The sequence below is a fragment of the Mytilus californianus genome, unplaced genomic scaffold (genome assembly GCF_021869535.1).
Source record: "Mytilus californianus isolate M0D057914Y unplaced genomic scaffold, xbMytCali1.0.p SCAF_11, whole genome shotgun sequence".
In the NCBI taxonomy this organism is placed as follows: Eukaryota; Metazoa; Mollusca; class Bivalvia; order Mytilida; family Mytilidae; genus Mytilus; species Mytilus californianus.
In genome coordinates this window covers 12,333,251-12,358,272 of record NW_026262593.1, presented here as the reverse complement: position 1 = coordinate 12,358,272, position 25,022 = coordinate 12,333,251, and the positions used below count along the sequence as shown (strand labels likewise).

The following is a 25,022-nucleotide window of genomic DNA, read 5'->3' as shown; positions in this document are numbered from 1 at the left end:
ATAGGTGTAAGCAACTATAGGTCATAGTACAGCCTTTCAACAGTGAGCACAACAAATACCGCATAGCATGCTATATAAAAGGCCCAGACATGACAAAATTTAAAACAATACAAAATTGACAAATGAGAAACTAACAGCCTGATTTATGTACAAATACAAGAAATGAAAAACAAATATGATATACAGCAACATACAACAACTGAATTACATGATCCAGATTTGGGACAGGCACATACAGAATGTAGCAGGTTAAAACATGTTTGCGAGACCTCAACCCTCCCCTAACCTTGTACAGTTGTGTAACAGCACAACATAAGATCAAACTATAAAATTCAGTGGAAAAGGGCTTGACTCCTCAGATCAATACAAAGCAAATTAAAAATCATTTTGAAGTTAAACTTTGATTATTCTTTATCCATTAAACAGGAATTAGATAGATTACAGGCAGAGGCAGATTCAAATAAAAAGACAGAGAAAATTATTCCAGCATCAAATTATAAAGATAAATATAAACATCTGATTGGAGATGAATCAGCCAAAGATGGAGCTAAACAGACACTAGCTAACAGATCATATGGTTTTGGTAAGAACAGTAGTCTTTCATTTCTTGGTTGCTTGATCTGAGTAGTGGATCTACAGTGGTCACAAGGCTGCCAACTCTGTGATTCCTAGTTCAAAATCCACACTAGGCAGATGTTCCACTCTGATCTTTGTTGGATTTTTGGTTTTCCTGTAAAGGTCAGTGGTTCTCTCCAGGTACTCCAGCTTACTGAACTTATAAAAAAAACTAGCTGCCACAGTATAGCCAAGTGTGCTGATAGTGGCATTAAGCACAAACAATCGATCTGTGAAAACACCTTCTTATTTTGACAAAATTGAACCAAATTGGCTGCTAAAAGCGAATTATTATTTCATTATTTCACTTTTATTAATGATTGAACCAAACTAAATCATATACTAATTTTTAGCTCACCTGGCCCACAGGGCCAAGTGAGCTTTTCTCATCACTTGGCGTCCTTCGGCGTCGTCCGTCGTCGTTAACTTTTACAAAAATCTTCTCCTCTGAAACTACTGGGCCAAATTTCACCAAACTTGGCCACAATCATCATTGGGGTATCTAGTTTAAAAAATGTGTCCGGTGACCCGGCCAACCAACCAAGATGGCCGCCATGGCTAAAAATAGAACATAGGGGTAAAATGTAGATTTTGGCTTATATCTCTGAAACCAAAGCATTTAGAGCAAATCTGACATGTGGTAAATTTGTTTATCAGGTCAAGATCTATCTGCCCTGAAATTTTCAGATGAATCAGGCAACACATTGTTGGGTTGCTGCCCCTGAATTGGTAATTTTAAGAAAATTTTGCCGTTTTTGGTTATTATCTTGAATATTATTATAGATAGAGATAAACTGTAAACAGCAATAATGTTCAGCAAAGTAAGATCTACAAATAAGTCAACTTGACCAAAATGGTCAGTTGACCCCTTAAGGAGTTATTGCCCTTTATAGTCAATTTTTAACCATTTTTCGTAAATTTTTGTAATCTTTTACAAAACTCTCCTCCTCTGAAACTACTAAGACAAATTTAACCAAACTTGTCCACAATCATTATTAGGGTATCTAGTTTAAAAAATGTGTCTGATGACCCCCCCCGCGAACCAAGATGGCCGACATGGCTGAAAAATAGTACATAGGGTAAAATGCAGTTTTTGGCTCATATCTCTGAAACCAAAGCATTTAGAGCAAATCTGATGAAGATAAAATTGTTCATTAGGTCAAGATCTATCTGCCCTGAAATTTTCAGATGAATCGGACAACCCGTTGTTGGGTTGCTGCCCCTGAATTGGTAATTTTAAGGAAATTTTGCCGTTTTTATACGACCGCAAAAAAATTTTTGTGGTCGTATATTGGTATGACGTTGGCGACTTCGTCGTCGTCGTCTGGCGTAGTCCGGCGGCGTCCGAAGACACATTGGTTTTCGCACTCTAACTTTAGTTTAAGTGAATGGATCTCTATGAAATTTTACCACAAGGTTCAATACCACAAAACGAAGGTTGGGATTGATTTTGGGGGTTAAGGTACCAACAGTAAAGGAATTAGGGGCCAAAAAGGGGCCAAAAAATAAGCATTTTTGTAACTTCCAGACATAACTTGTGTGTTAGTGTATGGATCTCTCTGACATTGTTCCACAAGGTTCCATATCACAAAAGGAATGCTGGGATTGATTTTGGGGGTAATTGCCTCAAAATTTTAGGAATTAGGGGCCAAAAAAGGGGCAAAAAACAAGCATTTTTCTAGTTTCATGACAATAACTTGTGTGTAAGTGTATGGATCTTTCTGAAATTGTACTACAAGGTTCCATATCACAAAGGGAAAGCTGGAATTGAGTTTGGGGGTAATTGCCGAAACGTTTAGGAATTGGGGGCCAAAAAGGGGCCAAAAATAAGCATTTTTCTAGTTTCCAGACAATTACTTGTGTTCAAGTGTATGGATCTCTCTGAAATTGTACTGCAAGGTACCATACCACAAAGGGAAGGCTGGGATTGATGATGGGGGTAATTGCCTCAATATTTTAGGAATTTGGGGCCAAAAAAGGGCCAAAAAAACACATTTTTCTAGTTTCCAGACAATAACTTGTGTGTAAGTGTATGGATCTCTCTGAAATTGTACTGCAAGGTACCATACCACAAAGGAAAGGCTGGGATTGAGTTTGGGTGTGATGAATCATAAGGGGGTTCAAAAAATTTGGGGAGAGGGGGATTTTTTTTTCTTCATTTTTTTTCTTTTTTTCCTATATTTTCTTTTAAAATTTTCCATTTTAAGTTGGTTATTTCTAATTCTTATTCAAAAGCAAATAATAATGATATGGTAGGAGATACACACCAAACAGGATGTGTAAATTATTATATAATAAGTATTGTGCAATAGCAAGAAATTTTCAATTGCACAGTATTGCACAATAGCAAGTAATCTTCAATTGCACAGTATTGCGCAATAGCAAGAAATCTTCAATTGTACAGTATTGCGCAATAGCAAGAAATATCCAATAGCACAATATTGCGCAATAGCAAGAAATTGTCAATTGTACAGTATTGCGCAATAGCAAAAAATATTTAATTGCACAGTATTGTGCAAATGAAGATACTTCGTATAAATTGCTTATTTCTTGACCAATTTTAATGGGGTTTTATTCTTGAATTCTTGGGGTTCTTTAATATGCTGAATCTAACCGTGTATTTAGTTTTTGGATTTTGGGCAATTTTTTAAATTGGTCCACATTGAGGTCCAAAGGGTCCAAAATTAAACTTTGTTTGATTTCATCAAAAATTGAATTATTGGGATTCTTTGATATGCCGAATCTAACCGTGTATTTAGATTCTTAATTTTTGGTTCCGTTTTCAAATAAGTCTACATTAAGGTCCAAAGGGTCCAAAATTAAACTTAGTTTGATTTTAACAAAAATTGAATTCGTAGGGTTCTTTTGATATACTGAATCTAAACATGTATTTAGATTTTTGATTATGGGCCCAGTTTTCAAGTTGGTCCAAATCGGGGTCCAAAATTAAACTTTGTTTGATTTCAACAAAAATTGAATATATGGGGTTCAATGATATGCTGAATCTAACCATGTATTTAGATTTTTGATTTTTGGGCCCCGTTATTAACTTTGTTCACATTGAGGTCGAAAGGGTCCAAAATTAAACTTGTTTGATTTCATCAAAAATTGAATTCTTGGTGTTCTCTGATATGCTGAATCTAACCATGTATTTAGATTTTGGATATTGGACCATAATAGGTGAATGTCCAATTTAAAATTTTTAAGTTCTTAGACCACATTCATTCTGTGTCAGAAACCTATGCTGTGTCAAATATTTAATCACAATCCAAATGCAAAGCTGTATCAAGCTTGAATGTTGTGTCCATACCTGCCCCAACTGTTCAGGGTTCGACCTGTGCGGTCGTATCAAGCTGCACCCTGCGGAGCATTTTATTGGTTATTATCTTGAATATTATTATAGATAGAGGTAAACTGTAAATGGCAATAATGTTCAGCACAGTAAGAACTACAAATAAGTCAACTTGACCAAAATGGTCAGTTGACCCCTTAAGGTGTTATTGCCCTTTATAGTCAATTTTTAACCATTTTTCGTAAATTTTTGTAATTTTTTACAAAAATCTTCTCCTCTGAAACTACTAAGACAAATTTAACCAAACTTGTCCACAATCATCATTAGGGTATCTAGTTTAAAAAATGTGTCCGATGACCCCACCCGCGAACCAAGATGGCGGACATGGCTAAAATATAATACATAGGGTAAAATGCAGTTTTTGGCTCATATCTCTGAAACCAAAGCATTTAGAGCAAATCTGATGAAGATAAAATTGTTCATTAGGTCAAGATCTATCTGCCCTGAAATTTTCAGACCAATCAGGCAACACATTGTTGGGTTGCTGCCCCTGAATTGGTAATTTTTACGAAAATTTTGCAGCTTTTGGTTATTATCTTGAATATTATTATAGATAGAGTAAACTGTAAACAGCAATAATGTACAGCAAAGTTAGATCTACAAATAAGTCAACATGACCAAAATTGTCAATTGACCCCTTAAGGAGTTATTGCCCTTTATAGTCAATTTTTTACAATTTTCATAAATTTTGTAAATTTTTGTAAATTTTTACAAAATATTTTCCACTGTAACTACCAGGCCAAGTTCATTATAGATAGAGATAATAGTAAGGAGCAAGAATGTTCAGTAAAGTAAGATCTACAAACACATCACCATCACCAAAACACAATTTTGTCATGAATCCATCTGTGTCCTTTGTTTAATATGCACATAGACCAAGGTGAGCGACACAGGCTCTTTAGAGCCTCTAGTTTTCATAACTCGTAGCTAATGCCCCTTTAATGATATGATTTACCAAAAAGTAGTAAAAAATACATTACATATTTTATGCAAAAATCATTTTCAATCATCAATAAATCTTTCTATGTGAAAACTTGCTATATTTTCTATGAATAGAGTTAATTTGATATTAAAACATGAACAAATTGATCTTTTACAATATTTAAAATTTCGTTTGAAACAAATTGTACCATGTGACCTGAAACTTTTGCAAACAGCACCTAAGCTGTTGTCCCTCCTCTGGGATGTTAATTGAGGAAAAATTGTATTTTCTTTGATATTTGATTTTGTATTTATTTTTATAATCACTGCAAACAAATCTATGGATCAATGTTGAGTTGTTTTAGATGAATGAGTGACAATTGGCATTATTGATGTCATTGAACAATTGTTTCTTACTATGACATAATAACATAAGCATTGCCACATAGGAAATGTACAGGGAAATTTTTGATTTTGAAAGTTGTCTTTAGGAAATTTGTACTTTCCTGAACACTTAAAATCGTGGTTTACCTTTACACATGAAATCCACAAAAGATAGTACTCACGAACAATAATGAATCTACATTATGAGAGATCACAGAAACATGTAATGACTATACGGTATGGGTTTTTCTCATTGTTGAAGGACGTACGGTTGCCTATAATTGCTTACATCCACTTCATTTGAACTTGGGTGGTTAGTTGTCTCATTGGCTATCATACAACATCTCCTTATTTTCATAATGATCCTATCTTTTCTATTCACATACTGGTAATTTTTATACGACCGCAAAAAAATTTTGTGGTCGTATATTGGTATGACATAGGCGTCGTCGTCGTCCGGCGTCGTCGTCTGAAGACACATTGGTTTTCGCACTCTAACTTTAGTTTAAGTGAATGGATCTTTTTGAAATTTGACCATAAGGTTAAATACCACAAAAGAAAGGTTGGGATTGATTTTGGGGGTTAAGGTACCAACAGTTAAGGAATTAGGGGCCAAAAAGGGGCCAAAAATAAGCATTTTCTAGTTTCCAGACAATAACTGTGGAATGGTGTATGGATCTCTCTGAAATTATACTACAAGTTTCCATACCACAAAGGGATGGTTAGGATTTGCTTTGGGGGGTAATGGCTCAAACCGTTTAGGAATTAGGGGCAAAAAAGGAAGAAAACAAGGTTGTCCTGGTTAATGGACAAATACTTTAGTACAAAACATAATTTAAAGCAGTGTAAGGGAGATAAATCAAATACATCATTGAAATTATCTCCCTTACACTGCTTTTAAATTATGTATAAAGTAATGGTTAATGAACAATAAAGATAATTTAAAACAGTGTAAGGGAGGTAATCCAAATACAACGTTTTTGTTACTTCCCTTACACTGCTTTTAAATTATGTTTAAAGAAATGCATATTTATAAAGGAAGACCAGTAAAAATATCTGCAAATGTTGCATCTTTTTTTTTTACAAAAAAATCCATATGAAAGATTTGACACTATATTTTTAATTCTATTATAAAATAGATTAAGTTAGCACTGTGGTAAATTTAAATGGGTAGTTATGGTTGCCAACTCCATTGGAAATTTGAATTGAGATTATGACCATATCTTGAGGGAAAGAATTTTTTGGGGGAAAAAAGGGGGGGGGAGGATAAAAAGAAATTGTGGGGGGTCAATTTTTTCTCATTTCAGATTTCAGAAATTAAAAAGAATTATTCTTCAAATATTATTTTTTTTTCAAATTTCAAATATTGAAAAATTTCAAGAAGTAATCTTTAATTGAACAGTATGGCGCATTAGATTTGTAAAATCTTTGATCACATTTATTTATTTGTTATGCCGAATCTAACAGTGTATTTAGATTTTTAATTTTGGGTCCAGTTTTCAAATTGGTCTACATTAAGGTCCAAAGGGTCCAAAATTAAACTTTGTTTGATTTTAGCAAAAATTGAATATATGAGGTTCTTTGATATGCTGAATCTAAACATGTATTTAGATTTTTGATTTTTGGCCTAGTTTTCAAGTTGGTCCAAATTGGGGTCCAAAATTAAACTTTGTTTGATTTCAACAAAAATTGAATATATGGGGTTCTTTGATATGCTGAATCTAACCATGTATTTAGATTTTTTATTTGTGGACCTCGTTATCAAATTGGTTCATATTGAGGTCAAAAGGATCCAAAATTAAAACTTTGTTTGATTTCATCTAAAATTGAATTATTGGGGTTCTTTGATATTCCAAATCTAACCGTGTATTTAGATTTTTAATTTCCGGTCCTGTTTTTTAAATTGGTCTACATTAAGGTCCAAAGGGTCCAAAATTAAACTAAGTTTGATTTTAACAAAAATTGAATTCTTGGGGTTCTTTGATATGCTGAATCTAAACATGTGTTTAGATTTTTGATTATGGGCCCAGTTTTCAAGTTGGTCCAAGATAGGGTCCAGTATTTAAACTTTGTTTGATTTCAACAAAAATTGAATATATGGGGTTCTTTGATATGCTGAATCTAAACATGTATTTAGATTTTTGATTATGGGCCCAGTTTTCAAGTTGGTCCAAATTGGGGTCCAAAATTAAACTTTGTTTGATTTCAACAAAAAATGAATATATGAGGTTCTTTGATATGCTGAATCTAACCATGTATTTAGATTTTTTATTTGTGGGCCCTGCTATCAAATTGGTTCATATTGAGGTCAAAAGGGTCAAAAATTAAAATTTGTTTGTTTTCATCAAAAATTGAATTATTGGGGTTCTTTGATATGCCAAATCTAATCGTGTTTTTAGATTTTTAATTTGGGTCCCCTTTTTTTAATTGGTCTTCATTGAGGTCCAAAGGGTCCAAAATTAAACTTAGTTTGATTTTAACAAAAATTGAATTCTTGGGGTTCTTTGATATGCTGAATCTAAACATGTGTTTAGATTTTTGATTATGGGCCCAGTTTTCAAGTTGGTCCAAGTTGGGGTCCAAAATTAAACTTTTTTTGATTTCAACAAAAATTGAATATATGAGGTTCTTTGATATGCTGAATCTAACCATGAATTTAGATTTTTTATTTGTGGACCCCGCTATCAAATTGGTTCATATTGAGGTCAAAAGGGTCCAAAATATAACTTTGTTTGATTTCATAAAAAATTGAATTATTGGGGTTCTTTGATATTCCAAATCTAACTGTGTATTTAGATTTTTTATTTTAAGTCCTGTTTTTTAAATTGGTCTACATTAAGGTCCAAAGGGTCCAAAATTAAAACTTAGTTTGATTTTAGCAAAAATTGAATTCTTGGGGTTCTTTGATATGCTGAATCTAAACATGTGTTTAGATTTTTGATTATGGGCCCAGTTTTCAAGTTTGTCCAAGTTGGGGTCCAAAATTAAACTTTGTTTGATTTTAACAAAAATTGAATATATGGGGTTCTTTGATATGCTGAATCTAACCATGTATTTTGATTTTGGACATTGGACCATAATAGGTAAATTAAAAAAATTCAAGTTCTTAGACCACATTCCTTCTGTGTCAGAAACCTATGCTGTGTCAATATTTAATAACAATCCAAATTCAGAGCTATTCCAAGCTTGAATGTTGTTTCCATACTTGCCCCAACTGTTCAGGGTTCGACCTCTGCGGTCGTATCAAGCTGCGCCCCAGCGAAGCATTTTATTTTCACCTGCGATGTCTTCTTTTTCACATGTTATTCTTACCTCAGATCAAAGTTTATTGAAAGTGCTAAACTATATGATTGTTTTTCAGTTCCCAGTGAAAACAAACGTGATCGTAGAACAGTAGAGCAAGTATTAGCAGACACCCGTGCCAAAAAGAAGTTAAAAACAGAAAGTGCATCAACAACAGAATTATCTTCCCAAAATGCACCAACAGAGACTACTACCTCTTCCTGTCCAGAATTACCTTGATGAATATAACATAGTTACTTTTTATAAATGTTGTTTGTTTTTTTAACTTTGTTTTAAGGTTTTAACTTGTTTTAAGTAGTTCATGGTGTCCTAATGATAAATATACTTGCAGCAGGATAGACATTTTAGTATGTCTTCTCTCGTATCTTTCAGGTTTCAATCATAAAAGAATAATAAGAGATAAAGTTTCAGGAAAAGAGGTCAATTTTCAGTTTAAATTTCATACCAATAGGTGCAGAATTCCATGAGTTACTATAAAAGATTCTCAGAAGGGTTTTATTTCCCTACAAATATTTTATACTCTCAATATTTCTAAACGAGTTCTGAAGCATTTTTCAACTAACTTTTCAAAACATGTGATTTACTTTTTTCAAAAGGCTACACATACTTAATATGGTTTTATAATTGTTGAATAAGTGTACATAAGGGCTGTTCCAAAATTGTTCGGGGGGATGGAAGCACTCATATTAATAAATTGTGGGTGGTTGCATTTTCTTTAGAATTTCGAAGTATTTTCAAAAAAATGAAATTTTTATGTTATGGGTGGTTGGGGTCTAAAAAAAAAGTGTCTCCCATGCCCCACATGTGTTAAATATTAACCCTTTCGCCGATGAGTCCCGGTTTACCGGGATTCACGCTTCAGACAGCTGACGATGAGTCCCATTTTAACGGGATTGGAATACCTCTTTTATATTTCCCGCTCAGAACAGTCCAAACACGAGTTATCTTTCTTTGTTGAATACCCGGATGAAAGTGTAAACATGGCGCTTCCGTTTGTTGAAAACCGTGTCAAAATCAGAGGAAATTTACGGAATTTACGAGAATTTAAAATGAGGGAACATTTTTTTTGAAAGAATATGGAAGAATTGAAGCTAAACTAGTATACTTTTTATACGACCGCAAAAAAATTTTTGTGGTCGTATATTGGTATGGCGGCGTCGTCGTCGTCGTCGTCGTCGTCGTCGTCGTCCGGCGTCGTCGTCCGAATACACATTAGTTTTCGCACTCTAACTTTAGTTTAAGTGAATGGATCTCAATGAAATTTTACCATAAGGTTCAATACGACAAAAGGAAGGTGGGGATTGATTTTGGGGGTTATGGTACTAACAGTTAAGGAATTAGGGGCCAAAAAGGGGCCAAAAATAAGCATTTTTGTAACTTCCAGACATAACTTGTGTGTAAGTATATGGATCTCTCTGACATTGTACCACAAGGTTCCATATCACAAAGGGAATGCTGGGATTGATTTTGGGGGTAATTGCCTCCAAATTTTAGGAATTAGGGGCCAAAAAGGGGCAAAAAACAAGCATTTTTCTAGTTTCATGACAATAACTTGTGTGTAAGTGTATGGATCTCTCTGACATTGTATCACAAGGTTCCATATCACAAAGGGAATACTGGGATTGATTTTTGGGGGTAATTTCCTCCAAATTTTGGGAATTAGGGGCCAAAAAGGGGCAAAAAACAAGCATTTTTCTAGTTTCAGGACAATAACTTGTTTGTAAGAGTATGGATCTTTATGAAATTGTACTGCAAGGTTCCATATCACAAAGGGAAAGCTGGGTTGGAGTTTGGGGGTAATTGCCCTAAACGTTTAGGAATTAGGGGCCAAAAAGGGACAAAAAAACAAGCATTTTTCTAGTTTCCAGACAATAACTTGTGTTCAAGTGAATGGATCTCTCTAAAATTGTACTGCAAGGTACCATACCACAAAGGGAAAGCTGGGATTGAGTGTGGGGGCGATGAATCATAAGGGGGTTCAAAAAATTTGGGGGGGGATTTTTTTTTCCTTTTTTTTCTTTAAAATTTTCCATTTTAAATTGCTTATTTCTGATTTATATATAAAAGCAAATAATAATGATATGGTTTGAATAGCATACATGTGAACCTCCCGACAGGTGTACAATAATCCTGTTTTCAGGAGGCTCCTCCTGACCTCTGGTTGAAGAGGAAAATTATAATCCCGTGTATGAAATTTTTCATGAATGAAAAATTTCTGCCCAACATATCATCTCAGGCATCTGGTGTAACTCACATTACCTGAAGTTATATTTTACCTGTAAATCAATTAACATGCATAATTATATGGCTTCACTTGTCAGCTTGGGTGTCAAACATACTGGTAATCAATGATTTTTTACCTCAGGCTAACTGCCGTTGTGTAACAAAAACTGTGTATTTATTGGGTTACTTCCCTTGATTTATCCTGTTTTAAGATACTTTCCTTTTAATAATGAAAATTTTTAAAAGAATATAAATAAAATATAAATTGAACAAATAATCATAAAAGGATGGTAAATAAATGATTTTAAATGTCTTAGGACAAATAAAAAAATAATAATTTGAAAATTATTTGAGGATTCTATACTTCCTTTCAAGGCTTAAATTGAAATTTATATAATAACTATGACCCTGGTTTTACAGTTAGAATGATTTTCTGAGTATGCAAACAAAAGCTATTTGCAGATAGTTAAACAAAAGTTCTGGTTGCAATAAATGTTTTATAGAATATGAAGTAAAAAATTTAAAGAACATACTGAAAAAAAAAAATTTAGATTGAACATGTAAAATATAAAGATGGAGAAACTTTATAAGTACAAGGGTACTATAAACATAATAAATTGGATGGAAAGTTGAAGAAAACACACTTTAAAAGACCATTTTTACAGCACACGGTTACATTTACGACAAAATTTATGTCGATTAAAAACCTCCTGATCTGAGTCCTAATCTCCTGACCAAAATTTCCCAATCTCCTGATCTGAGTTTCACAGTCCATCACATTATGAATAGGTAAATTAAAAAATTATAAGTTCTTAGACCACTTTCATTCTGTGTCAGAAACCTATGCTGTGTCAAATATTTAATTACAATCCAAATTCAGTGCTGTATCAAGCTTGAATGTTGTGTCCATACTTGCCCCAACTGTTCAGGGTTTGACCTCTGCGGTCGTATCAAGCTGCGCCCCAGCCGGAGCATTTTATTTGACATAAAATGTCGTTTTATGTACAAAACACTTGGAATGAACATCGTTCAGTGTAAGGAATTTGTACAGCTTCATTAAATTTTTCAAAATTTTGCCGTTTTGGGTTAAAAAATTACGATTTTGGGTCAAAAAGTAGAATTTTAAGAATTTCACCTAGATAATGCCGAAAATTTGAAAATTTGAATATTTTATGAAGAAAAAATTATCAAAACATGAACAAAACTGTGCACATGGTGTTAGTGAATGAAATAAAGACACAAAATACTACAGACAAGTTTTTATTGACATTTATTATGAAGATCTCCCACTTGAGTAATAGTAGCCAGGGAAGCCATCGTCTCAGAGTAGCTTCTGTCTGGGCAGCTATCGGTGAAAGGGTTAAAACAGCCCTAATGAAAATATTGTTTCCATACTAATTTGTTTTGGGAAGAAAATCATGCAATATAATGTGTAATGTTAGTTTTGAATGCATTTTTTATAGAGTCATTTATCACACTACATACTCGCCTGTATTCATTTTCATAATTTCATAATGTAACTATATTACTGTAAATCTAGAAACTATTGCACACATATAATATTGGGATTGTTTAATAATCAAAGAATAAAAACGTGGGATTATTGATCAAAGATAAAAATTGTGGGATTCTTAAATATGATTTTCAGGAAATGATGTACATATAAAAGGAGTTTCTAAGTTGTTTGATTGTACCGATTGACCTGGGGTCATTCGGGAAAATATGTCATAGGATATTGTGAAGTGAAGATATTTGCTTTGTGATGTCAAATTTTTCTGGGAAAAAGCACCAGTTGAAAGATCATGTATTTGGTGTTGAATTTTAAAACTTCCAATTTTACTTCCATACATTGACACATTGCAATAATGAAAATGTCATTAGAATTTCTGAATTTACAGTAATTATATATGTAATACATTTTTATTGTCCCAAAACAAAGTTGTCGGGGTATATATATAGCTTTACCCTTATCTGTCATTCCGTCATTCCACAATGAACAATGATACAGACTTTTTTTCTAAACTCCTCCACATATTGAGCTGATTTTTAGTATGTGAGTCTACTATGATGAGTTACAGATTGAGTTTACGTTTGGTTCTGCTCCACTGATTTGTGCCGAAATTACGGGTAAAATTTCGTGAAAATAACAGTTATACAGACTTTCATTCTCAAATTTCCACTCCTTTTTGGCCAGCAGGTCCATTCGTGTCATTCCGACACACCTAGTTTTTTCAAGGAAATTTTTAATCATATCCCCTAAGTGATGGAAATTTGTTATTAATCTTGACATTTTTGATGCATTTTTAGTTATCTCCCATGTAAAATGTGTTGAATTATAACTTTTAAGAAAGCAGAAAATGTTATGTATTAGATGTATACATGTATATGCATAAATCAAGTTGTTTAAACACAACAATAAATTGCTGTGAAGTTGTTTTAACTAACAAGCAGTAAGTAGAATGAAATGTGTTCTTGAAAATAAGTTTGCTTACCTATGTTAAATAGGTCAAAATCAGGTCATTGTTAAATAGGTCAAAATCAGGTCAAAATATATCTGTTTATAACAATGGAAAATAATTCTGGACTGAGAAATATGAAATATATTGATGGTACAATTATATGTTGATGAATTGGAAAAAACAAAGAAATAATAAAATTGTTTTAATATCCTACTTTGTGTTAAATATTTCCTTTCCTCATACAACATATTCATGCATTAAAAACCTGCTAGCTATGTTACTGAAGGTTGAAAAGTACAGTTTAGCATGTTGTATTTTTGCAGGTTGCTAATTTTTGCTTTTTATAGTAAATGAACCAAAATTAATTCATCTATTTTTTATGCACAAGTTGTGTACTTTTTATAGCTAAAAACCGAATATAGTGAGATATTTGACAAGAATACCTGTTTTCCTATCTAGTCATCTTGTAAAAGTATGGTATATTGTGAAAATGGCCATTTAATCCTAATTTTAAATTTTAGAAAATAAAGAAATAGGGACCATATTTGGGTTTCTCCCTAAAGTTGCTTAACAGAGGCTATCAAACATCTACCATTTAAACCCAATTGCCTACAGGACGGAAAACATTAAGATACAGCTAGCGCTACAGGCAACAACTTCCTAACTTCAATAGGTAAATGAATGTATGGTGTTGGTTAAACTAGGTTTTGTTTAACTCAATCCTACCCCATTTCATTCTTGAAGTGGGGAAAAAAGTCAAAATTGGTACTTAATGGACAACATATACACAGGTAAACAATTATGATTAAATTATGTCATATTGATGAATGCTTGCAAGTACTTACGGATGTACACCTCTGAGGAGCCAAAAATTTCTAGAATTAAACTTTTTTTCTTAACCAGATTTTTGGGTTTATATGACTGTAAGAAAGTAATCGATGAAGAAAAAGTCATATGGTGGTGCACTTCTTTTTTTGCTACGTCCATAAAAGTACCCCATTTTAATGATTTTCCAATTTTTCATCAATTTTACCCATTTTTTGGCTAATATGAAAAAAATCTCAGTTTTACAATTAAACTTTTTTTCGTACTTTCACTACAGATGAAGTGTACAATTTGAATAAATTTAACTTTTAAAAACTATAGGTTGGTGTTAATATTAGAAAGATTTATAAAATTTTGTTGCTTTTTCGTGTCAATTTTGTAAATTTGGGATTTTTCTCTTCTTTTTTTTTTGAAACAAAAAGCATATTATTTCAACTTCTTTGTTATAAATGATTGAAAAAAAATGATAAGAGGATGTCCATATTTTTGGTAAATCATTTCATTTCTTGCCCCTCACCCATTTTCTCAACATTTTGGCTGATGACACTGACCAGATTGGTAAAAAAAAATTGAAAATTTTATTACCCCAAAACAACTTATTGTAAGTATACAATTTTTTCACAGAGTTTAGATTGATTATAGTATTTTTTAAATTCATTGATATTTTCCTCTTGTATCACATGTTTTGGAAATAATTCCCGAACGAGATTTCAACGAGACTGAAACATCAGAAGAATACATCCTTAACCTACTGATATTGAAATTTTGCCATCCTACTCTTATGATATCAGTTGCTTTACTTCAGATTTTTATTTCATACAGCATTGTCATGAAAAGCAGATCTTTAACTATGCCCAAAACAAGTTTTAAGAATTTAGATACAAAATATAAGAGAAACAATTTTTTATGCCCCCCGCAACTGAAAGTTGAGGGGCATTTTGTTTTACCCCTGTCCGTCCGTCCGTCCCATTATTGGTATATAGTTATTCCAGATAACTCCTCTTACAGTTTGAATGCTAGGAAGTTTTCACTTTGCTGGCTGTTTGTACATATATTGAAGGTGTGCATGTGGTCAGGGTTTTGATTTTTATTGATATTTGCTCTTTTGGGAGATTGTTGAACTTTGTCATTTTTGGAGTATATACTTGCATAAGAGGTGCATAGCTATTCCAGTTAACTCCTCCTACAGTTTGATTGCTAGGAAGTTTTCTCTCATATATTGAAGGTGATCATGTGGTCAGGGTTTTCATTTTTGTCGAGCCTGCGACTTTTGTTGCAGAAAGCTTGACATAGGGATAGTGATCCGGCGGCGGCGTTAACTAACTTCTTAAAAGCTTTATATTTTAGAAGGTAGAAGACCTGGATGCTTCATACTTTGTATATAGATGCCTTATGTTACGAAGTTTCCATCTGTCACATGTCCATTGTCCATGACCTCATTTTCATGGTTCAGTGACTACTTGAAAAAAAGTGAAGATTTTTTGTAATGGTAATTTCTTTCTTATTATGAGTAATAGGATAACTATATTTGGTATGTGCGTACCTTACAAGGTCCTCATGCCTGTCAGACAGTTTTCACTTGATCTCAACCTCATTTCATGGATCAGTGAACAAGGTTAAGTTTTGGTGGTCAAGTCCATATCTCAGATACTATAAGCAATAGTTCTTGTATATTTGGTGTATGGAAGGATTGTAAGGTGTACATGTCCAACTGGCAGGTGTCATCTGACCTTGACCTCATTTTCATGGTTCAGTGGTTATAGTTAAGTTTTTGTATTTTGGTCCATATCTCAGATACTATAAGCAATAGTTCTTGTATATTTGGTGTATGGAAGGATTGTAAGGTGTACATGTCCAACTGGCAGGTGTCATCAGACCTTGACCTCATTTTCATGGTTCAGTGGTTATAGTTAAGTTTTTGTCGAGCCTGCGACTTTTGTTGCAGAAAGCTCGACATAGGGATAGTGATCCGGCAGTGGCGGCGTTAGCTAACTTCTTAAAAGCTTTATATTTTAGAAGGTGGAAGGTCTGGATGCTTCATACTTTGTATATGGATGCCTCATGTTACGAAGTTTCCGTCAGTCACATGTCCAATGTCCTTGACCTCATTTTCATGGTTCAGTGACTACTTGAAAAAAAGTGAAGATTTTTTGTAATGTTAAATTCTCTCTTATTATAAGTAATAGGATAACTATATTTGGTATGTGCGTACCTTGCAAGGTCCTCATGCCCGTCAGACAGTTTTCACTTGACCTCGACCTCATTTCATGGATCAGTGAACAAGGTTAAGTTTTGGTGGTCAAGTCCATATCTCAGATACTATAAGCAATAGGTCTAGTATATTCGGTGTATGGAATGTTTGTAAGTTGTACGTGTCTAGCTGGCAGGTGTTATCTGACCTTGACCTCATTTTCATGGTTCAGTGGTTATAGTTAATTTTTTTGTGTTTTGGTCTGTTTTTCTTATACTGTATGCAATAGGTCTACTATATTTGGTGTATGGAATGATTGTAAGGTGTACATGTCTAGCTGGCAGGTGTCATCTGACCTTGACCTCATTTTCATGGTTCAGTGGTCAAAGTTAAGTTTTTGAGTTTTGGTCTTTTTTTCTAATACTATATGCAATAGTTCAACTATATTTGGTGTATGGAAATATTTTATGATCTATTTGTCAGTCACGCAGGTTTTTTTTTACCTTGACCTCATTTTCAAGGTTCATTGCTCAGTGTTAAGTTTTTGTGTTTTGGTCTGTTTTTCTTAAACTAAAAGCAATAGGTCAACTATATTTGTTGTATGGAAGAATTGTTAGCTGTACATGCCTGCCTAGCATGGTTCATCTGACCTTGACCTCATTTTCATGGTTCATTGGTCAATATTTAGTTTACTTGGTTAATAATAAGTTAATGTGACAGTTGTAATAAAGCTTTATATTTAGGACTATCAACATAATATCAATGATTAGTAAAGAAGGTGAGACATTTCAGCGTGTGCACTCTTGTTGTGTTTTGGTCTGTTTTTCTTATACTGTATGCAATAGGTCTACTATATTTGGTGTAGGGAATGATTGTAAGGTGTACATGTCCAACTTGCAGGTGTCATCTGACCTTGACCTCATTTTCATGGTTCAGTGGTTATAGTTAAATTTTTGTGTCTTGGTCTGTTTTTCTTATACTGTATGCAATAGGTCTACTATATTTGGTGTATGGAATGGTTGTAAGGTGTACATGTCCAACTGGCAGGTGTCATCTGACCTTGACCTCTTTTTGATGGTTCAGTGATTATAATTAAGTTTTTGAGGTTTGGTCTTTTTTTCTTAATACTTTATGCAATAGGTCAACTAAATTTGGTGTATGGAAATATTTTATGATGTACATGTCAGTCTTGCAGGTTTTATTTGACCTTGACCTCATTTTCACGGTTCATTGCTCAGTGTAAAGTTTTTGTGTTTTGGTCTGTTTTTCCTAAACTATAAGCAATAGGTCAACTATATTTGTTGTATGAAAGGATTGTAAGCTGTAAATGTCTGCCTGGCATGGTTCATCTGACCTTGACCTTATTTTCATGGTTCATTGGTCAATGTTTAGATTTCTTGGTTAAGTCTGTTTCTTGGAAACTATAAGCAATAGGTCAACTATATTTAGTGTATTGAATGATTGTAAGGTGTACATGTATTTCTCGTTTGGTTTATATGATCTTGACCTCATTTTCTTGGATCATGATAAGTTTATGTGATAGTTGTAGTAAAGCTTTATATTTAGGACTCTCAACATAATATCAATGGTTAGTAAAGAAGGTGAGACATTTCAGTGTGTGCACTCTTGTTATTAATATTTGCTCTTTTGGGAAATAGTTGAACTTTGTCATTTTTGGAGCATGTACTTGCATAAGAGGTGCATAGGCGATTTTAGGTAACTCCTCCTATAGTGAACCATAGACCTATGTGCTCCCATGCTCATTTTTATACGACCGCAAAAAAAATTTTGTGGTCGTATATTGGTATGACGTTGGCGTCGTCGTCGTCCGAAGACACATGAGTTTTCGCACTCTAACTTTAAGTGAACGGATCTCAATGAAATTTTACCATAAGGTTCAATACCACAAAAGGAAGGTGGGGATTGATTTTGGGGGTTTTGGTACCAACAGTTAAGGAATTAGCGGCCAAAAAGGGGCCAAAAAAAAGCATTTTTTGTAACTTCCACACATAACTTGTGTGTAAGTGTATGGATCTCTCTGACATTGTACCACAAGGTTCCACATCACAAAGGGAATGCTGGGATTGATTTTGGGGGTAATTGCCTCCAAATTTTAGGAATTAAGGGCCAAAAAGGGTAAAAAAACAAGCATTTTTCTAGTTTCATGACAATAACTTGTGTGTAAGTCTATGGATCTCTCTGACATTGTATCACAAGGTTCCATATCACAAAGGGAATGCTGGGATTGATTTTTGGGGTAATTGCCTCAAAATTTGAGGAATTAGGGGCCAAAAAGGGGCAAAAAACAAGCATTTTTCTAGTTTCATGACAATAACTTGTGTGTAAGTGTATGGATCTTTATGAAATTGTACTACAAGGTTCCATATCTCAAAGGGAAAGCTGGAATTGAGTTTGGGGGTAATTGCCCAAAAGGTTTAGGAATAAGGGGCCAAAAATAAGCATTTTTCTAGTTTCCAGACAATAACTTGTGTTCAAGTGTATGGATCTCTCTGAAATTGTACTGCAAGGTACCATACCACAAAGGGAAGGCTGGGATTGATGTTGGGGGTAATTCCCTCAAAATTTTAGTAATAAGGGGCCATAAAAGGGCAAAAAAAACAAGCATTTTTCTAGTTTCAGGACAATAACTTGTGTGTAAGTGTATGGATCTTTATGAAATTGTACTGCAAGGTTCCATATCACAAAGGGAAAGCTGGGTTTGAGTTTGGGGGTAATTGCCCTAAACGTTTAGGAATTTGGGGCCATAAAGGGGCCAAAAAACAAGCATTTTTCTAGTTTCCAGACAATAACTTGTGTTCAAGTGTATGGATCTCTCTGAAATTGTACTACTAGGTACCGTACCACTAAGGGAAGGCTGGGATTGAGTTTTGGGGTGATGAATCATAAGGGGGTTCAAAAAATTTTGGGGGGGATTTTTATTTCCTTTTTTTTCTTTAAAATTTTACTTTTTAAATTGGTTATTTCTGATTTATATATAAAAGCAAATAATAATGATATGGTTTGAATAGGTAACTATATTGAATAGGGGGGGGCATCACTTTGTCTAGTTCTTGTTTCAAACTTAATATAACAGCCATCAGGGGTTGTGTGGTATTGAGCTTGTCACGTTTGCTGGAGGTCGTGGGTTCAATCCATTACCTGGTCAAACCAAAGAATTGAAAAAAATAGGCAAAAGATACCACAAGGACATTCAAACTCATAAAGTCGAAAATAAACTGACAACACCATTGCAAAAAACTTGACTGGCTAAGTTTTACATTGTTCAGATCTCAGACCCTACCTGAAGTACTCCAATTTACTCCCACAACTCAGGTGTACTTTAAGATAGTTGCACTCAATGATGCTGTTTTTACTTTGCAAAGGAAAGTTCTGAGTTCAAATAAATTAAGAACCAATTAATGTTTAATAAAATTTTATATCAATATACTAATAGACTACTGTAAACAAAAGCTGATTTAATATCACACATATTGAGGACTACGCCTTGTAACAAAGGGTTTTGTAAGGTACCTTACTAGGAAGTCAAAACATTTTTATGATAAACATGACATTCTTATACTATCAGCAATTCTGTCAATTTTCAAATTGCAAAGTAAACATCTACAATGATAAAAAAAAATCCTTGAAAAATGGTAAAAAAGAAATAAAAAATTGGTAGATAAGTAGAAACAAGGAAAACCATATTTCAATTTTATACTGATCGGCAATAAAAACCAAATCAAATGTTCTATGATTACAAGAAGTATCAATTTAACAACAGTCAAATATAAGAATGCATTGATATTGTATTTAATTTCTGAGGGAATATTTGAAAATCTATAAAATATATAAAATAGTAAATGCATTATTCATATCAATTCATTCTACACTTTCTCCAGATTACCATACCACCTTATTTACACAACAGAAACACTAAGCATACTAAATCACTTTTGATTAGTATCCAATGCATGGATCTATTATCTCCCTTGCTTCATTTATAATTAATATTAATATGGTTTTCTATTCAAAAGCATTTGAACAAATACATTCATATTTATATATCATCTAAAATGCCATTTTTTGTACTGTGATAAAAATATAAAATGTACAAATTTATATTACCGGTAACCAAAAAAAAACCTGTCATTTAGTGTTTAACAGCAGTTTTCAACAAAAACACGAGTGTCTATACAATATGTTGACACTATCAATATTAATAAATCAGTCCACTTAGTCTAGAAAAGACTGCTCACTATCTCATATTTTCATATAGTCAAATAACTGTACCATTTACAGTCAACCCTTTTATGTAATTATTATTGTAAACAGAACATGAATGGATAGAAGTGCTCACAAATCTAACATAAAGATCACAATTATATTAAAATAAATTAAATTATAAAAGAAAATATACATCTGTTGGTTCTTGGTCTACGTCAGCTGTGGCAATATTTTTATAGATTATTAGATTTTCTATTTGTAGATATCATCAAATATTTGCTGTATGTATCATAATGAACCTTTTCTAGCAAGTGAGACCTGCAAACTAACAAGGCCCATATTGTTTAATGCAACTGATAGTTATCTAAATGAGGAAAAAAATATAATCTGTTATCATATTCATTTGAGATTTCTTGATTAAAAACAAAATTGACTTACTGTTTCCGAAATTTAAAATGATATCATTAGTTCAAACTTAATAAGGCCAGGTCAATAATTGTGTGTAATAGTAAAAATTAATTTTGCAGATTCTATGCCAAAAAAAATATTTGTTTCTGATCAAAGGGTTAGTTACCAAGCAACATGCTTAATCATTAAAACCTTCCTCTGACTGCAAACCAAAGACATTTGAAAATATCAAGTATACCACATCAAATATTCACAATAAACTCTTTCTATTTTTTGGGAATTGCAAACAAAAGCACAATTTAAATGTCTGACATACATGAACTCACAAAACAAACAAAGAGAATGTTTCATAATCACTAACAATATATATGTGTGTTGGAAGAAACAAATTTGCATATACATGTAACTAATTGGAAAATTTACTGTAAATAAAAATGCAATAATTTTAGAAGGAAAGAGAAAAAAAATATTGTCATACCTCCTTACCTTTCAAATCTTCATTCAGGATTTTATGGACAAGAGGACCTGACACATCTCTTATATATGTCATAAGTGTTTTGAATCTAAGATTCTATGGTTTGGAATGAGTATATATGTACTTACAAAACTCTGTTAAATGCCATATTGGGGCAGTGTTCTACCCACAAATTTCATATAGCGTCCTTGTTAAAAGGAAATTTTGTAATACCATCTTAGTTTTCTAGAAATGACAGCATCAAATCCTTAACATAACCTATAAGAAAATTATTTCAGATAGCATTTTATTCAAGCAATATAGCATCACATTACCATGGTGCTAAAAAGCCCTGGGGATAACACATTTTCTATAATGGAGGAATAAATAAATCATATGAGGGAAATCACCCATAAATTGGAAAAGTTGACAGAGATCTGTAGTGTTGCTGCTTTGCAGTAAGCTGCGAAACCGTAGCTCTTATGGTCCTTGCGATATTTTTATGACCAAGTAAAAAAATATTATAAGAACCACAAGAGCTAGGGTTCCTCAGCTAGATTGCAGTAAAAAATATATAAAAATATTCGATTGCAAAACAACATTGTATTGCCTTCATTTTCCCCCGCCTTTCGGCAAGAGGTATAAATGAAGTACTTACTCCATTTCTAACATGTAGATTATAATGCTACAATTTTTACTACATAAATTTCATTTAATATTTCTATACATTATATAATGCTACTATTTTTACTACATAATTTTCATTTAATATTTTTATACTAGAATATACTATCAGTACTTTTACATACAGATTAATGTAATCATATTTATATATTAATATTTGTATAGAGCAAATCAAATACAGAGGGTGAATAGTATTAACACAGCAGCTAGGCTAGAACAACACGGGTAATATTATGGCACAAAAGCTGTTGGATTATGGCAGCTGATAATATTATGTCCTTAATGTCCATGGTATTACATTACTCACATTTTTATGTTCAATGAACCATGAAATCTGATCATGTAATTTGGTATATATTTATAAAAAAAAAAAACAAAAACAAAACAGCAAAACAAAACAAAAACAAACAAACCAAAAAACATTACATGTATAATGAACTTATTTACTAAGTTTCAAATTACTGTGACCACAACTTCATGGTAAACTATCTTGACTAAAAATTTTAACCAGATACACATTATCACATTTCAATGCCCAATGAACCGCAAAATCTGGGCCAAAACTTTAATTCAGTATTTTTAAAAAGTTTACATCATACCGTAATGAACATGTATACTAACTTGATGTGACCACAACTTCATGATAATCTACCTAAAGCAAAATCTTGAACCTGATACGCATTATCACATTTTCAAGTTCAGTGAATTGCAAAATCTTGAACAAAATCCTTATTTTAGGCATATAATTTTAAAAGTTCAAATCATAATGAACATCAATCTGTACTGTGTTTTGACTTGATGTAACCACAACTTCATGGTAAACAACCTTCACCATCAACTTTAACCTGAGAATGAATGATTTTAAACAGGGTTGGCAAATACCTGAGTGGGAAATACTGGGAAAACCTGTATTACTGGGCAATATGAAATACTGACCTGAATCTTTAAAGAGGATTTAATGATCAATTGCAAAATTAAAACATAAAAGATATATTGGAAGACTTAATATTTTAATTTATAAGTTCATATGTTTGAGACTCTTATCAATTAGTGTATTAAGGAACCTGGGGTGTCTAAATGTTGGACGATAGATTTTTCTTAAACTTCTATAAAGGACTTCTGGGCTAATGTACTTACAAATTTCATTATAAGAAATGAGGGTCACATGCCTTGTTTTTTCGTTAAAATACATTAAAATTGACGAAATCACAGTCATTTAAAATTGGTTATATAGGAGAAACTTATATTTTTTCCTTATTGAGGAAACATTAAACAATAGAATTGGTTAAAATTCAATGAGATAATTACTTTTCACAAATACTTCTAAAATATCAAATAAAAATAAGGGTTGACAGGCCTTGTTTTCTTGAAAAAGATTTTTAAAAAAAACACAAATTGTCCAACAAAATTCTGTATAATTATCTACCCTTCATTTTAAAACAATTGTTTTTAAAAAAAAATTTAAATACACTTAAAGACACTTACTTTTTTGGAAATTTGATCATTAAATTTCAAGTTTTAGATGTTTCTATTGGATATTGAATGAGACTTCGTAAAATATTTTTAAACCAAAAACTATTTTTGCAACATGCCAAGAAGGGATGCTCAGAAAAAGACACCCAATATACCTTAATTAGAGGAAGAATTGGCCTGTATGTCTGTTCAATTTCTTTTAATTTTAATTTATATTATTCCGTTAAATTTATTAAGTTTGCAAGATAAATACATGAGATTTCTTTTTATTTTATTCTTTTTTCTACCTTGTGTGTTTGAGCTGTTTTATATGTATATAATACTGTCTCATAAGTCTTTATAGGCTGGGTGCTGATCTTTTTTTTAAGTGATTGTACTTGTAATTTTTTACTGTTGCGTAAGATCAATATGTGATACTTTAATAAAAAAAATTTGTCTTATCTTATCTTCAACATTTCTCTGGTGTGTCCTGTATAGTTTAGATGTGGGGTCTACAACAATGAGACAGCAACCCATGGACAATTTATTTCTCCTATTTTTTTTAACAGATGCATAATATCATGTATTGGCTTTATGATAGAAAATAAAACGCACCTTGCTATTGTTCAATGCAAAAATTAATTTTATTAATATGGTGTGTTCACGGTGATTTTTTGTATCAATTTTCACCAGGAAACCTCTTGTACACGTTTGTGTCTGAGGAAATAAAATATTTTGTCTTGTCTTGAAATTTTAAATTTTAAATATCACGAATAATATATAAAATATGTAGAAATATTAGCTGTATGACCAAAGGGACCAAAAACGAATATCCAAATCCATCTCAGGTCAACTTTACCTGTTTTCAAATGGAATTATTCTAAATTTACTCAGAATTTACATTTCTCACTACTTTATGTCAAAACATCCTAACCGTATGCCAGTATCAGCAGTAGATCAAAACTCAAAATAGTATCGTATAAAATGTATCCACTGAACAGACAAGTACATAAAGTATGAACATACAAGTACATACCACATCTTCTTATTTTTATAATTAAATGCATCTGTTGAAATAGGGGTTGCATTACTACCATGGGGTCCTTTAAAATAGTTTAGAAGAAATTAAATATGGAAGAAATGAAACAATCTATCTTCTATAGAACTGGCATTGAATCATTTTACAATATATATCATTAAATCTAATTGATTCTATGGTGATGGCATACACTTCAATCTTTCAAAGGCTTCCTTTTCTAATCTTTCTCTATGATCAGGATGTGCTAGTCTGATAAGTTCATAAGCTCGCTGTCTAATATTTTTGCCAAAAAGATAAGCTATACCATACTCCGTTACAATATAGTGAACATGAGCTCTAGTTGTCACTACACCACTCCCTACAACAAAATAAAGTTCACTTTAATGAATGGCACTACATTTTTAATATCAGTGCACAAATATATTTTCAATATTTTTGCTAAAAACTCATCAGGCCAAAATAAATATACACCTGTTTCCTGCCTCCTG

General features: G+C 32.6%; 2 protein-coding genes across 2 annotated transcripts in view; one reads left to right on the top strand and one right to left on the bottom strand.

Moving 5' to 3' along the window:
• LOC127719570 (sperm-associated antigen 7 homolog) overlaps window positions 1–13,318 on the top strand; it is a 35,822-nt gene extending 22,504 nt beyond the window's left edge. The window contains exons 6-7 of the mRNA XM_052225792.1: window positions 427–583; window positions 8,634–13,318. Of these exons, the coding sequence (XP_052081752.1) occupies window positions 427–583; window positions 8,634–8,794 (318 nt within the window). The 3' untranslated portion in view covers window positions 8,795–13,318. The remainder of the gene's footprint in view (window positions 1–426; window positions 584–8,633) is intronic.
• Window positions 13,319–19,689: 6,371 nt separating this feature from the next.
• The window catches only part of LOC127719566 (4-hydroxybutyrate coenzyme A transferase-like), a 29,663-nt gene continuing 24,330 nt past the window's right edge, over window positions 19,690–25,022 (bottom strand). The window contains exon 7 of the mRNA XM_052225788.1: window positions 19,690–24,892. Within this exon, the coding sequence (XP_052081748.1) occupies window positions 24,708–24,892 (185 nt within the window). The 3' untranslated portion in view covers window positions 19,690–24,707. The remainder of the gene's footprint in view (window positions 24,893–25,022) is intronic.